Source organism: Oncorhynchus tshawytscha, linkage group LG11 (assembly GCF_018296145.1).
Source record: "Oncorhynchus tshawytscha isolate Ot180627B linkage group LG11, Otsh_v2.0, whole genome shotgun sequence".
Classification (NCBI taxonomy): Eukaryota; Metazoa; Chordata; class Actinopteri; order Salmoniformes; family Salmonidae; genus Oncorhynchus; species Oncorhynchus tshawytscha.
The window spans coordinates 3,181,921-3,197,333 of NC_056439.1; the positions used below are offsets into that span (position 1 = coordinate 3,181,921).

At 43.0% G+C, this 15,413-nt stretch overlaps 1 protein-coding gene across 4 annotated transcripts; it reads left to right on the forward strand.

The window, feature by feature from the left end:
- The first annotated feature begins 79 nt into the window (after positions 1-79).
- Positions 80-10,382, forward strand: cep44 (centrosomal protein 44). Of its 4 annotated transcripts, none has more exons than XM_024436579.2 (11): positions 80-266; positions 841-939; positions 4,841-4,988; positions 8,059-8,205; positions 8,394-8,489; positions 8,689-8,841; positions 9,031-9,246; positions 9,533-9,599; positions 9,735-9,853; positions 10,092-10,129; positions 10,257-10,382. In XM_024436579.2, exons 2-11 carry the CDS (start codon positions 848-850, stop codon positions 10,303-10,305), a joined length of 1,125 nt encoding a protein of 374 aa, XP_024292347.1. In that variant the 5' UTR covers positions 80-266; positions 841-847; the 3' UTR covers positions 10,306-10,382. The 4 variants fall into 4 exon arrangements, with proteins under 4 accessions (XP_024292347.1, XP_024292349.1, XP_024292346.1 ...); XM_024436581.2 differs by lacking the exon at positions 80-266 and adding an exon at positions 290-580 and having other exon boundaries at positions 8,394-8,480; XM_024436578.2 differs by lacking the exon at positions 80-266 and adding an exon at positions 292-580.
- Positions 10,383-15,413: the final 5,031 nt, after the last annotated feature.

Consider the following 15,413-nt stretch of genomic DNA (forward strand, 5'->3'; position numbering starts at 1 on the left):
TGTAACTGAGTAAATCTATCTAACGATTGTGATTGGTACTTAACTATGATAGTGTAACGACCCAAGAGCATGCTTTTGCGGCACAGTCGATAGCGCGCCGGACCTGGGGCTCGAGACCTGCTCCCTGCTGTTTCATTACAATATATACAATATTTCATTTTTTTTGTTTAAAAAAGTATTATTCTAGTAAAAAGGTCGGTCTACACAGAGCAGTCTAACGAATCTAATGAAATCCATTTGACTTTTTTTCTTCTAACACATTAAAGGTAGCTAACCAGAATAATTATGTTTTGCTTTCAAATACAGACAGTAAAGACGACGTTTTTACATGGATTTAGTTAGTTCAGCTTGTTTCATAAGTCGTCGTCAGTTTTCCATCGACATTAAAACCAGAAGTCTACAAACAACTTTTACCGCCATCTAGCTACGAATGTGCTCTTATGAATCTTCCTTCTAGTTTTTCTGATTCACTTATCATGGCAACCAATCGCGGCAATTATGTTATTTACCCGGCCAAAACAAACTAAATACACGTCCAGCTAGCTAACCAATTTGACTAGCACTTCTACTCAAATTTAAGGTAATTTATTATATTTTGTGCGTGGTATGTTTCAGTAACTGCAACAACGAGTCACCTCAACAAAAACTAACGTTCGCCTATAACATAGCAAGTAACTTGCTGGCAAGCTGTGTTGGTAGCTAGCCAACATGTAATGGTAACGTTACATAGCTATATTGTTTATGTTAGTTAGCTAGATTGTATTTTATCCATTCGTTGTAAAAGAGTTAATGGAAGAATTGTTGTGGTAACGTTACCTGTCTGTCATTTGCATCTTCAAGGTCCGCAATGATGTCAACCGGTGATTTGAAAGGATGTCTTCGGAAGCTGGATGCTCAACTACGGGCATTGAAGTACCCAAGAGAGGTCGACTATAATGGGTATGTTAGCTAGGTCATGGATAAAAATTGTGCCAGTGCTAACTAAACAATTGTGCCACGTTCCCAAACTTTTTGAGGGAAGGAGCCAGTTTATACAATCTGTCGGCACCTGTGTTGTGTTTGTTCAGTTGATGGCTCCATTATTCAGTCTTAGTTGCAGTGCAGGAGCTGTATGAACATTGGTGTCACTTTTACTTGCTTACATTGGAGATATACATCCCCCATATATTCCCCCTTTCTGATATATAGTGAGCTCCAAACGTATTGGGGCAGTGACCATTTTTGTTGTTGTTTAGCTTTGTACTCCAGCACCTGATTTGACCATCAGGTATTCAAAGACACTTTGGATTTGAAATGATACAATGATTGAGTTTAAAGTGCAGACTGTCAGCTTTAATTTGAGGTTATGAACCATTTAGAAACGACAACACTTTCTGTACATAGTCCCTCCATTTTTGCAATCATTATTAGATAGATCTGAATGAACTGTGAATAATGATGAGTGAGAAAGTTAGATGCACAAATATCATACACCCCCAAAATGCTAATATCCCCTGTTATGCTAATGGGAGAGGTTAGTATGTCTTGGGGGATGATATTTGTGAGTCTAACTTTCTCACTCAACATTATTTACAATTAATTCAGGACTATCTGTAATCATTGTAGCATCCACATGAATGTATGTGTTTTTAGAAGCATAGTATATTCTTACTTAGGGTAAAATTGACTCAAATGACACTACATTATTTACCATTAATTTCTATTGGGCACAAAATAATCTGAAACACAACCAAAACAAACAGCAAATGCATCCAACAAGTTTGTAGAGTCACAAGCTTGATGTAATCATTGTGCGCTAGGAATATGGGTTCAAATACTAAACTTTTGACTACTTTAATACACACAAGTTAATTTGTCTAAAATACTTTTGGTCCCCTGAAATGTGGGTCTATATGAAATTACCCTCAAATTAAAGCTAACAGTCAGAATTTGACTATGAAGTTCAAATGCAAAGTATTGGAGTACAGAGCCAAAACAAGTGTCACTGTCCCAATACTATACCAAAGATTAAGAAAACCTTCTTAATACTGAGTTGCCCTCAGAGCCTCAATTCATCGGGGCATGACTCTACAAGGCGTCAAGCGTTTCACAGGGATGCTGGCCCATGTTGACCTCTATGCTTCCCACAGTTTTTTTTCCAAATTGGCCTGATGTCCTTTGGGTGGAGGACCTGTCTTGATACACACAGGAAACTGTTGAGTGTGAAAAACCCAGCAGTGTTGTAGTCCTTAACAAAAACTGGTGCGCCACGCACCTACTAACATACCCCGTTAAAAGGAACTGAAATATGTTTGATTGTTGGAGTGCTCCTTCTGGAAGGTTCTCCCATCTCTGTCAGTGACCATCGGGTTCTTTGTCACCTCCCTGACCAAGGCCCTTCTCCACAGATTGCTCAGTTTGGCTTGGCGGCCAGCTCTAGGAAGAGTCTTGGTGATTCCAAACTTTTTCCATTTAAGAATGATGGAGGCCATTGTGTTCTTGTGGACCTTAAATGCTGCAGACATTTTTTTGGTACCCTTCCCCAGATCTGTGCCTCGACACAATCCTGTCTCGGCGTTCTAAGGAAAATCTCTTCGACCTCATTGCTTCGTTTTTTGCTCTGACATGGACTGTCAACTGTTGGGCCGTATATAGGCAGGTGTATGCCTTTCCAAGTCATGTCCAATCAATTGAATTTACCACAGGTGGACTCCAATCAAGTTGTAGAAACATCAAGGGTGATCGATGGAAACAGGATGCACCTGAGCTCAATTTCAAGTCTCATAGCAAAGGGTCTGAATACTTACAGTATGTAAATAAGGTATTTCTGTTATTTATTTTGAATAAATTTGCAAACATTTCTACATTTTGCTTTGTCATTATGGGGTATTGTATGTAGATTTCTGAGAATTTTTTTATTGAATCCATTTTGGAATAAGGCTGTAACGTAACAACGTGGAAAAAGTCAAGGGGTCTGAATACTTTCCGAAGGCACTGTACATACTCACTCCCCGGGCAGTTTATTAGCTACACCCGTCTAGGTACTGGGTCGGACCCCCTCTTGCCTCCAGAATACACTGAATTCTTCGGGGCATGGATTCTACAAGTCGGAAATGTTACACTTTGATGTTGGTACATGCTGACGCGATGGCGTCATGCTGTTGCTGCAGATTGGACGGCGGTACACCACTGCAACCAGCCTGTGCTGTTGACACCAGGCAGGGTCCATAGACTCTGCCATCAGTATGATGCAACATCCCATCTGGTTTGGGCTTAGTGGGACTATCATTTGTTTTTCAACAGGACAATAACCCAAAACACCTCCATGCTGTGTAAGGGCTATTTGACCAAGAAGGAGAGTGATGGAGCGCTGCATCAGATGACCTGGCCTCCACAATCACCTGACCTCAACCCAATTGAGATGGTTTGGGATGAGTTGGACTGCAGAGTGAAGGAAAAGCAGCCAACAAGTGCTCAGCATATGTGGGAACTCCTTCAAGACGGTTGGAAAAGCATTCCAGGTGAAGCTGGTTGCGAGAATGCCATGAGTGTGCAAAGCTGTCCTCAAGGCAAAGGGTGGCTACTTTGAAGAATCTCAAATTTAAGAAATATTTTGATTTGTTTAACACTTTTTTTGGTTACTACATGATTCCATATGTGTTATGTCATAGTTTTGATTTCTTCACTATTATTCTACATATTAACCATCCATGCAGTATCTAAGAATGTTTTGGGCAGACGAGACCTTGAAGGAGAGGCAGGTGTGCATATGGTAGCATTTCTCATGATTTAACATTTTGTTCCACCATGAGCCTAATTTCCGATGATCTCGTTGTTATGATGAGCATATCTGACCAGGTCTTTATCCAGGTTGTGGGGTCACTGATTTCTATGGCCTTTGTCCATTACACTCTATTTGGCTTGAAAGTGCCAACAAATTGCAAGTGTGATGACATATGGAACTTGTGATGAATTAAGAATGACAATTTAGGCTAGAATGAATATTATTAACAGTCTGTGTGATGTTCTTGCGTGCTATAGGCAAACCTGCTCTGTAGTGTAGGATAAGGTCACGAGACTGAATGTGTCCCATATGGGACCCTATTCCCCAGATAGTGCACTATTGCGTGCTATTGGCTCTGTTTAGAAAAAAAAGTGCACTATTTAGGGTGCTATTTGTGACGAAGACTAAATGATTTGGCTGGAAGACAGACTAAACATATGTAGTCCTATAAACATCCAGATTGGGGCTGTAGTCACGGGTACAGTTCATGGTCTGGGTTTGTTTTGAAGTCTCCAGCAGGCGGCAGAGGGGGTTGTACGGAGCCCTGCTCGACGATAACTCTGTTTGTAAACATGCTTTACATTAACCAGCCGTGGGTCCCCCTCTGACGAGGACCCCCAGTCTGAACATCTGATGAGCAGGGAAGAAGTGATTCCTTTTGAAGTGAAGAGCATCAAACACAATATGCTTGTGGGGAATTTAAAAAATGATGTGGCTCAAATACATTTTTTTGTGCATGCGAGACAATTTAAATCAGGAGACAAAGGTTGGCCATTTTTTTTCTTTTTTTAAAAATCGAACTCGTTTGGGTTCCATTGATGTCAAACTGTGTGTTGGGCTGCGTTTAGACAGGCAGCTCAATTATCATATTTTTTTTCCACTAATTGGTCTTGACCAATCACATCAGATCTTTAGCAGAGCTGATCTGATTGGTCAAAAGCATATTTTTTGTTGAAAAATTGGTCTACCTGTCTGAACAGGGCATTATTCTCATATATTTTTAGGCCTAAATGATACTAATACATATGAAAACAGTGGTACACATTGTAAAACACAATCTATACTTTACCTCTACAGCTTGGCCAAAGGGGATCCTTCTGCCTTTCTCCCTATAGTGAGTTATGCATTCATCTCCTATTCACCACACCTTGCTGAACACCTGGTGCGCTTCGGAGTGGAACTCACTGGGAAGAACGACCTACGTTTTATCGAATGCATCTACAAGGTAAATCCACACATTGATTCTATTGTGTTCTTTACATTTTGTTTTATATATTAAGGGTAATGCTGTACAGTACCTGTCAAAAGTTTGGACACCTACTCATTCAAGGGTGTTCTTTTATTTTGACTATTTTCCACAATATAGAATAATAGTGAAGACATCAAAACTATGAAATAACACACATGGAATAATGTAGTAACCAAAAGAGTGTTAAACAAATCAAATTATATTTTAGATTCTTCAAAGTAGCCTGGACTCGAACCCAGAATCTCTAGTGGCACAGCGATGCACTGCCTTAGACCACTGTGCCACTCGGGAGGCCCATGGCTGGTAAACTCTAATGAACTTATCCTCTGCAGCAGAGGTTATTCTGGGTCTTTCTTTCCTGTGGCGGTCCTCATGAGAGCCAGTTTCATCATAGTGCTTGATTGTTTTTGTGACTCCACTTGAAGAAACGTTCAAAGTTCTTCAATTTTTCCAGATTGACTGACATTCATGTCTTAAAGTAATGATGGACTGTCATTTCTCTTTGCCTATTTGAGCTGTTATTGCCATAATATGGACTTGGCCTTTTATCAAATAGGGTTATCTTCTGTATACCAACCCTATCTTGTCACAACACTACTGATTGGCTCAAACGCATTCCAAGAGTGTGCAAAGCTGTCATTAAGGGTAGCTACTTTGAAAAATGTCAAATATAAAATCTACATTGGTTACTACATGATTCCATATGTGTTATTTCATAGTTTTGATGTCCTGACTATTATTCTACATTGTAGAAAATAGTAAAAACTAAGAAAAACTCTTGAATGAGTAGGTGTGTCCAAACTTTCGACTGGTACTGTAGGTTAACATGTTTCCGTGACAGCCTTAGTATTTAAGGATCATCATGCACAGTGGAGGGATTTTACTCCATAGGTCTCCATTAGTATGGTAGGAAGAAGACGCTGAGCGTAATACTAGAACACTGTTTTAAACAAACATCTTTTGTGATGAAATCATGTTTTCGAATGTATCCCCACCCCCCCCTGCAGCAATCCCACATCCTGACCTAGACCTACCTGTTTGAGAAACACATTGGCATCACTCCCCAGTTGACTGTATTATCTCCCAGGCTCGTTCCTTCATGCCCTCCCCATGATTTAACGCTCTGTTCATTCACTGCGTGCTGGGATCTTTCCTGGGTCCTACTTTTCCACTTTTCCCCACCACCGCTCTCCCCATGTAGCCCCATGCAGTGTCGTCTCCCTAACACGGAACAGTTTCTCCCAATAGCAGGGACTCCCCTCTAGATCCCCTCTCTCATACATCACAGTTATCGTCGTAATGGTTCAAAATGGCAAAGTGTTTCCAGTTGTTTCCTCACAGGCACTCGCACACTGACTTCAGTTTATTTCTTGGAGTCTTCTGAGGCCAACGGCTGTCTACCCAGGCACTCTGCTGTGGTTTAACCCCTCCACGCTTGAGCTGAACTGCAATATTTCCCCCTAATACACACACATGGAAGACATTGGCATTGCATCACTCACTACCAATGAAGTCCTTTTGAAACAGTGTAGGATTTCCTCTGTAGAAGTGAAAGGTAGGCTGCATGTGGGATTCCTTTTCATTCCTGTGGTGCTCAAATGACATGAATGGAGTCTTAAAGTAGTGTAGGAATTCCATTAATTCTTATCTATGGGAAATGGTATTGGCCTCCACTGTCGGAATTCCCTTTTTCATGATATTGTGCTTGGTCAGGTCAAGGCTAAGCCATTTCCTTCATCTCACGTTCTAATATTACAGCTCCTCTCTCATCACAACCAACTGAGGACTTGGAAGGAATGACTTGTGTAAATGGATCAGGGGTTTTTCAGTCTTTTTGTTGAGGCTGTACTATAGCCTCTGTTAACCCTGCTATCAGAACCAGAAGGGTTTTCACTGAGCGGGCCCTGATCTGCAGCATCTTTATTTAACACACACTCTGGTGTTTCCTTCCAGCTGGCAACCGGTGGTCGGCAGCACAGCGTCCTTGAGCAATTATGTCTTATAAAGTCTTACATGAAATCCTGATTCCTGCGGTGAACACAGGAACTCCATGTTGGTCCAAGTTCTCATCTCGGATCAGAATCCCCTCTTCTGTTCTCTGAGCGCTGAGGCCGCAGGCGAGCTATCTGCCTCTCACAGCATCGGTTCATTTTCGCGAGAGAGGGGAGGGAGACCGAAAAGGACAAGGAAGAGCGAGACCCTCTGTGCGATGGCTGGCGCCCAGTCACTGCTTCGCCTGGCTGGCACACACACACACACACACTGACACACACACACACACACACAAAAATATGGGAGACAGATTGGGCCGACACCAGCAGCATTTCATACAGAAGAAATGCAGAGAGGAGACAAGCCATTTACTCTGCGTTATAGTGGGTGACCTCCTGTCATACCTACTGCCATCTTTCCCTGAACTCATGTCAACTATAGTGAGTTTTACAATTATCAGTAGAATGTTTGGATTTGTCATGTTTTCCAGCTCCTATTATTCCCTTGCCTCGATACACTTAATTCACGTGACAAGGGATACACGTCATATTTAGGAAGGGAAAACAAACTCCATATACTTTTAAAGTCATTACAACCAAATGGAAACTGTTTAGAAAATATCATGGATCTACATTTATACTGTGTCCAGCTTACTAATAATCATTCAAATGAAACCTAGACAGTCGGGTAGCATCGAAAATTGCAAAAGCATTGGATTACAGGACAATTTCTTTGCACGTTTTGATGGTGAAGAAATGAACACATTTTCAGTGCGACCTTCTTGAAGAACGAATGTGGCCCCCGGCGCAAAATGAGTTTAAAACCCCTGTACCAGATACTTTGCAATGTGATCTTCAATGACAATTCAATGAATATTGTTTTGATCTTTGCATTTTTTACTGTTTGAATGAAGAAAACATGGTGTATTTTTGATTTGAAACAATTTTTCAGCAGGGACAATTCAGCCGTGTGTGTGTGTGTGTGTGTGTGTGTGTGTGTGTGTGTGTGTGTGTGTGTGTGTGTGTCATACTGTCTATTGTTCACCCACATCTAGGTACTGCGGGATCTCTTCCACTACAAACCTGTCCTGACCAAGCAGCAGTTCCTCCAGTTTGGCTATGCAGAAAGAAAGACCTGCATCCTCTGTGATGTCATCGCCTTCGCCCTGCAGAAACACAAAGAGCTCAGCAAAGGCAATAAGGTCAGTCTGTCTCCCTCAGCTTTGACGAGCCTCGAGAAAACCGTATCATCAAACGACATGATAATGATGACACGGTATTCACGGTTCAATGAACTATTGCACCCTCTTGATCAGACCATGTCTGTATTGTAGTAGAGAATGTGTTCTCAGTAGCCTACCTGGTAAAAGAAAATGTTCATGTGTTGCAGCCAAAGCCGAGACCGCGTTTTCAGGCCTCGAGTTCAGACTCCAAAAGTGAGGCTCTCCCATTTCAGGCTGAAACAATGAACCCCATGGCCACCAAAGTAAGTCTTTGCCAAGGACATGACAGTGTAGACCAACAGACCTGTTCAGCTCTCTACACTTTATCAAAGAGGCCTGAGCTAGCCTAGTTAAGTAAAGGTTAAAGAAAACATTTTAAAATGATAAAATAGTCCATTGTGACGCCGCATGAGTACATGGCCCGGCCTTAACATGACTAGGTGAGATGGTTCTTTCCAACAGTTGTCCCTAAGCAGGCCACTAGTGGAGAGACACATTGGTGGTGACTCCTGGCGCTCCTCTAGTAGAACCTCAGATATTGAAGAGTCTGAGGAAGAGGAGGAGGGGCTGGGACTGGAGGAGGTCCAGAACCAAGCACCTACAGTCCCTCAAACAGTGAGTACCAGCATACTTCTCCACAGTATAAGCACAGACACACACACACACACACACACAGCCTTTCTCTCTGTAACACACACACACACTCACACACACACACACACACACACACAGCCTTTCTCTCTGTAACACACATCACTAAAGTGACACACACACACATAGACTGGATTGTGACCACCCTTCCAGGACCTGGTGGTGGAGGGGAGGCTGGCAGTGCTGGAGGCCCAGCTGTTGCAGGTCCAGACCCGGCTGGGGGGGCTCTCGGCCCTGGAGCAGAGGCTGGAGCTTCTAGAGAAGGCCTCGGCCGGGAGGATCACTTTAGACAAGCACCAGTGGGAAAACCTGGAGAGCAGAGTGCTACTGCTGGAGACCAGACTGACCCTCTCCACAGCCACGGCCCAGGTAGGCTCTTTGTGTGTGTGTCCCTATCCACTGCAAAGGGATTCTTGGATACTGTGTGTCTGCATGTGTGTCAGCCATGGCCCAGGTAGGAAGGGATCTCTACACCACATCTGTCTGATCTGGAGACTCTTCTAGAGAACTCTCCCTACCTCTATCCAATGACAAGTAGAAGCAGATGTTGAACTAATGATGTCAGTCCATTCCAGAATGTCTACTGTATCTCTGTTTGCTGATTAAAGATGGAAAAATGTACAGCTTTCAAGGTTGTTTTTTTCTTTCCCTTTAGGAGTCGTCATCACTTATCAATGGAGGTTGGAGTCATCACGTGGCGGATAATGCAACAGAAGTCACGGGTTGGAACTGATTTTGACAATAAAAGTATCTTGGATATTGATGAGGCCATCGTATACAACAACTGAAATACAGTAATAGAAAGATCAAATTCCCAGTGTGATAAAAGTTCAACTGATGCTCACATACCCTTACAGAGTCAAGACCCAGTCCTCCAGAGAGCCTCCTACACAACTCTGGCTGTGAGCGTCCTCAGTCCTCCACCCCTTCCGCAAGCTATCCCATCACCCCCTGTGTGACAACGGCACCCCCAGAGGTAATGGCAGATATTACGTGTGTATATATATATATTTTGTATATTTAATATACATACTGCTCTAAAAAACTAAAGGGAATACTTAAATAACACAATGTAACTCCAAGTCAATCACACTTCTGTTCACGGTAAACTCTGCATGTGCCAAAATTACCTTAGAATTTTTACGTGGATCTTCCACAATACGGATTAAATCAATCCCTTTCTTTTTCATTCATTCTTGACTCATTTTCTATAGGAGAATATGAAAGAGAGATTGGAAAGGATAGCCAACATGTAAGTAACTGTAGATCTATGTTGTGTTCCCTCTGTTAACCAAGGCCAATACACCATCTACTGTATATAAAATAATACTCCATTTATGTTTAACTTCATTACGTTTTGTTCTTCTCCTTTGTTTTAGGATGAAAGACACTTCCAGCCTTTTAAGAAGTATAGAACCCTCAATGTAAATTCAGACTATGTATTTTTGTAATTGATCTCTGGATTAGTATGTGAGTGATGAATAAAATAATCATGGAAAAATATTGACTTGTGTTCACAATCCATTATATAGAGTACCAGTCAAAAGTTTGGACACACATACTCATTAAAGGGTTTTTCTTAGTTTTTACTATTTTCTACATTGTAGAATAATAGTGAAGACATCAAGACTATGAAATAACACATATGGAATCATGTAGTAACCAAAAAAGTGTTAAACAAATCAAAATATTTTAGATTCTTCAAAGTAGCCACCCTGGCTTTATCCCAACCAGCTTCATGAGGTCGTCACCTGGAATGCATTTCAATGAACAGGTGTGCCTTGTTAAAAGTTATTGTGAAATTTCTTTCCTTAATACTGCGTTTGAGCCAATCAGTTGTGTTGTGACAAGGTAGGGGTGGTATACAGAAGATTGCCCTATTTGGTAAAAGACCAAGTCCATATTATGGCAATAACAGCTCAAATAAGCAAGGAGAAATGAGTCCATTACTTTAAGACATGAAGGTCAGTCAATCTGGAAAAGTGCAGTCGTAAAAACCATCAAGCGCTACGATGAAACTGGCTCTCATGAGGACCACCACAGGAAAGGAAGACCCAGAGTTACCTCTGCTGCAGAGGAGAAGTTCATTAGAGTTACCAGCCTCAGAAATTGCAGCCCAAATAAATACTTCAGTGTTCAAGTAACACATATCTCAACAACTGTTCAGAGGAGACTGCGTGAATCAGGCCTTCATGGTCGAATTGCTGAAAAGAACCACTACTAAAGCACACCAATAAGAAGACGAGACTTGCTTGGGCCAAGAAACACGACCAATGGACATTTAAACCGGTGGAAATCTGTCACTTGGTTTGATGAGTCAAAATGTGAAATATTTGGTTCCAACCTCCATGTCTTTGTGAGATGCAGAGTTGGTGAACGGATGATACCTGAATGTGTGGTTCCCACCGTGAAGCATGGAGGAGGTGTGATGGTGTGGCAGGTAGCCTAGTGGTTAGACTGGTACTGTAATTCTGTATTTTATTTGCACAAACAATTTTACGTACAATGCCCGGTCTTGTGTAACCTTACTTTCAATCAGGGTGGTGTGTCGGAATACCCGTCAACTGAGGGCTCTTCATTCCGTATAGCGCAGGTTCAGCATGTGAAATTATAAGCAATGTTCCAGTGTAAGCGGACATTTACATTCACGGTAAACGCTGGATGTCAGCTTAATTGGAAATAACCTTTTACATTTCTGTCAGGCATTCTGTAATTCTTCAGCAATGCAAATTGAATAAAGCCTCACGGTGTGTTGATGTATACTCTGTAGTTGTGCCTAAACTGACCCACTTGCTTGAATTTCCCTGGCCACTGAACTATGGACCTGACCAGTAGAGGTCACTAACAGACCTCTCTGAGCCATCTTCTCCAGCTATACTGGGCTATACTCCAGCTCCTGTTCAATCATCCTTCCTTCTCATAGTAGAGCTCTCCTAGGCCCTGTATGAACTGCAATGTATGAAGAGCAATTGCATTTTGAAAAGAAGGCTAGGAGAAAGGACACAAGGAATGAATAATTTGAGGAAGTCTAATTCTGCTCAAAGTTTTCCTCAATTCAGGCCGATATTCAATTCAAGGCATGTTATAAAGCAGTGATTTCTCAAACCTCTCATTGAGATCTCCAGACCTTTCATGTACTTGATCTATTCCAGAGCTAGCACACCCTCTTCAATATGTCAACTATACTGAACAAAAATATAAATGCAACATGCAACAATTTCGGTGATTGGTACTGAGTTTTACAGTTCATACAAGGAAATCAGTTAATTGAAATAAATAAATTAGGCCCTAATCTATGGATTTCAAATGAGTGGGCAGGAGCGCAGTCAGGGGTGAGCCTGGGTGGGAATAGGTCCACCCATTGGGGAGCCAGGCCCAGCCAATCAGAATTAGTTTTTCCTCACAAAAGGGCTTTATTACAGACAGAAATACCCTCCAGTTTCATCAGCTGTCAGGGTGGCTGGTCTCAGGCAATCCCGCAGGTGAAGTAGCTGGATGTGGAGGTCCTGGGCTGGCGTGGTTACACGTGCTCTGTGGTTGTGAGGCTGGTTGGGCATACTGCCAAACTCTCTAAAACTATGTTGGAGGTGGCTTATGGTAGAGAAATTAACATTAAATTATCTGGCAACCGCTCTTTTGGGAATTCCTACAATCAGCATGTCAATGGCACGATCCCTCAACTTGAGAATAGCACATTTTAGAGTTGCCTTTTGTCCCCAGCACAAGGTGCACCTGTGTAATGATCATGCTATTTAATCAGCTTCTTGATATGCTTATTTCCATATGCAGCGTTGTACCGTGAATGTGGCCTTTGCTGACAAAGTGCTCTTTAATTGAATCCTGGACTAAAATATCATAGAAATGCGTCATAAAAAACAAAACAATGACCAAGGAGAGTTGTGGATCCAAAGGACAACCCAGTGTGCTGGAGCATGGTGCTTGCAACACCAGAGATTTGGCTTTGATTCCTATAAGCGCCACTTAAGCTGTGGTGTAATCGAGGATTGGCCACAGTACAAACACTCAAGAGGCAGGTTAAAGGCAAAATATAGACTTTTAATGACAAACTTAACTGGGGACTGGGATCAAAAGCCAGGACCTCCCTTGGGCTGATCAACCACCAAATCGGTCGCTGGAGGGGTGGTCACCTTCTGAGGCTTAGCACCATGGTTCTGAGGGGCCCACAACATGATCAAATTCTAATTCAGAGCATATCTTACTCAATCAAACTGAACCAAAGACCTTCATTCAAACAAAGGTCCATGGAGTTGGACAGTCTTTAGCAGCTCCTGCTGCTCTCTCTAAGTGGAAAACCCCCAATCAGTGGTGTAAAGTACTTAAGTAAAAATCATTTTTTGGGGGTATCTGTACTTTGCATTACTATTTATATTTTTGACAACTTTTGCTTTTAGTTCACTACATTCCTAAAGAAAATAATGTACTTTTACTCTCTACATTTTCTCTGACACCCAAAAGTGCTAGTTACATTTGTAATGCTTAGCAGGACAGGAAGATGGTCCAATTCACACACTTATCAAGAGAACATCTGACAGACTCCATAAACACACATGCTTCATTTGTAAATGATGTTGGAGTGTGCCCCTGGCTATTAGTAAAAAAAATACATGTAATGGTGCCGTCTGGTTTGCTTAATATAAGTCATTTGAAATTATTTATACCTTTTTACTTTTGATACTTAAGTATATATAAAACCAAATACTTTTAGACTTTTACTCAAGTAGTATTTTCCTGGACGACTTTCACTTTTACTCAAGTCATGTTCTACTAAGGAATCTTTACAGTTGGGTACTTATTCCACCACTGCCCCCAATGCATCTTCTTCGATGAAGGCATCCAATAAATGTTGCTCAATTCAACAGCTCAGACACACGAGGCATGTGGCAGGGTCTACAGTCAATCACGGACTACAGGAAGAAACCCAGCCCAGTCACGGACCAGGATGTCTTGCTCCCAGGCAGACTAAATAACTTTTTTGCCCGCTTTGAGGACAATACAGTGCCACTGACACGGCCTGCAACGAAAACATGCGGTCTCTCCTTCACTGCAGCCGAGGTGAGTAAGACATTTAAACGTGTTAACCCTCGCAAGGCTGCAGGCCCAGACGGCATCCCCAGCCGCGCCCTCAGAGCATGCGCAGACCAGCTGGCCGGTGTGTTTACGGACATATTCAACCAATCCCTATACCAGTCTGCTGTTCCCACATGCTTCAAGAGGGCCACCATTGTTCCTGTTCCCAAGAAAGCTAAGGTAACTGAGCTAAACGACTACCGCCCCGTAGCACTCACATCCGTCATCATGAAGTGCTTTGAGAGACTAGTCAAGGACCATATCACCTCCACCCTACCTGACACCCTTGACCCACTTCAATTTGCTTACCGCCCAAATAGGTCCACAGACGATGCAATCTCAACCACACTGCACACTGCCCTAACCCATCTGGACAAGAGGAATACCTATGTGAGAATGCTGTTCATCGACTACAGCTCGGCATTCAACACCATAGTACCCTCCAAGCTCGTCATCAAGCTCGAGACCCTGGGTCTCGACCCCGCCCTGTGCAACTGGGTACTGGACTTCCTGACGGGCTGCCCCCAGGTGGTGAGGGTAGGCAACAACATCTCCTCCCCGCTGATCCTCAACACTGGGGCCCCACAAGGGTGCGTTCTGAGCCCTCTCCTGTACTCCCTGTTCACCCACGACTGCGTGGCCACGCACGCCTCCAACTCAATCATCAAGTTTGCGGATGACACAACAGTGGTAGGCTTGATTACCAACAACGACGAGACGGCCTACAGGGAGGAGGTGAGGGCCCTCGGAGTGTGGTGTCAGGAAAATAACCTCACACTCAACGTCAACAAAACTAAGGAGATGATTGTGGACTTCAGGAAACAGCAGAAGGAACACCCCCATCCACATCGATGGAACAGTAGTGGAGAGGGTAGCAAGTTTTAAGTTCCTCGGCATACACATCACAGACAAACTGAATTGGTCCACTCACACAGACAGCATCGTGAGGAAGGCGCAGCAGCGCCTCTTCAACCTCAGGAGGCTGAAGAAATTCGGCTTGTCACCAAAAGCACTCACAAACTTCTACAGATGCACAATCGAGAGCATCCTGGCGGGCTGTATCACCGCCTGGTATGGCAACTGCACCGCCCTCAACCGTAAGGCTCTCCAGAGGGTAGTGAGGTCTGCACAACGCATCACCGGGGGCAAACTACCTGCCCTCCAGGACACCTACACCACCCGATGCTACAGGAAGGCCATAAAGATCATCAAGGACATCAACCACCCGAGCCACTGCCTGTTCACCCCGCTGTCATCCAGAAGGCGAGGTCAGTACAGGTGCATCAAAGCTGGGACCGAGAGACTGAAAAACAGCTTCTATCTCAAGGCCATCAGACTGTTAAACAGCCACCACTAACATTGAGTGGCTACTGCCAACACACTGTCAATGACACTGACTCTACTCCAGCCACTTTAATCATGGGAATTGATGGGAAATTATGTAAATA

What these genes read in the sequence shown, in the direction of transcription:
- cep44 (XM_024436579.2), top strand. Translation starts at nt 848, where the DNA reads ATGATGTCAACCGGTGATTTGAAAGGATGTCTTCGGAAGCTGGATGCT. An exon ending in TGAACCCCATGGCCACCAAA is followed by an intron (nt 8,490 to 8,688) that starts GTAAGTCTTTGC and finishes TCTTTCCAACAG; the next exon opens with TTGTCCCTAAGCAGGCCACT. An exon ending in TCTCCACAGCCACGGCCCAG is followed by an intron (nt 9,247 to 9,532) that starts GTAGGCTCTTTG and finishes CTTTCCCTTTAG; the next exon opens with GAGTCGTCATCACTTATCAA.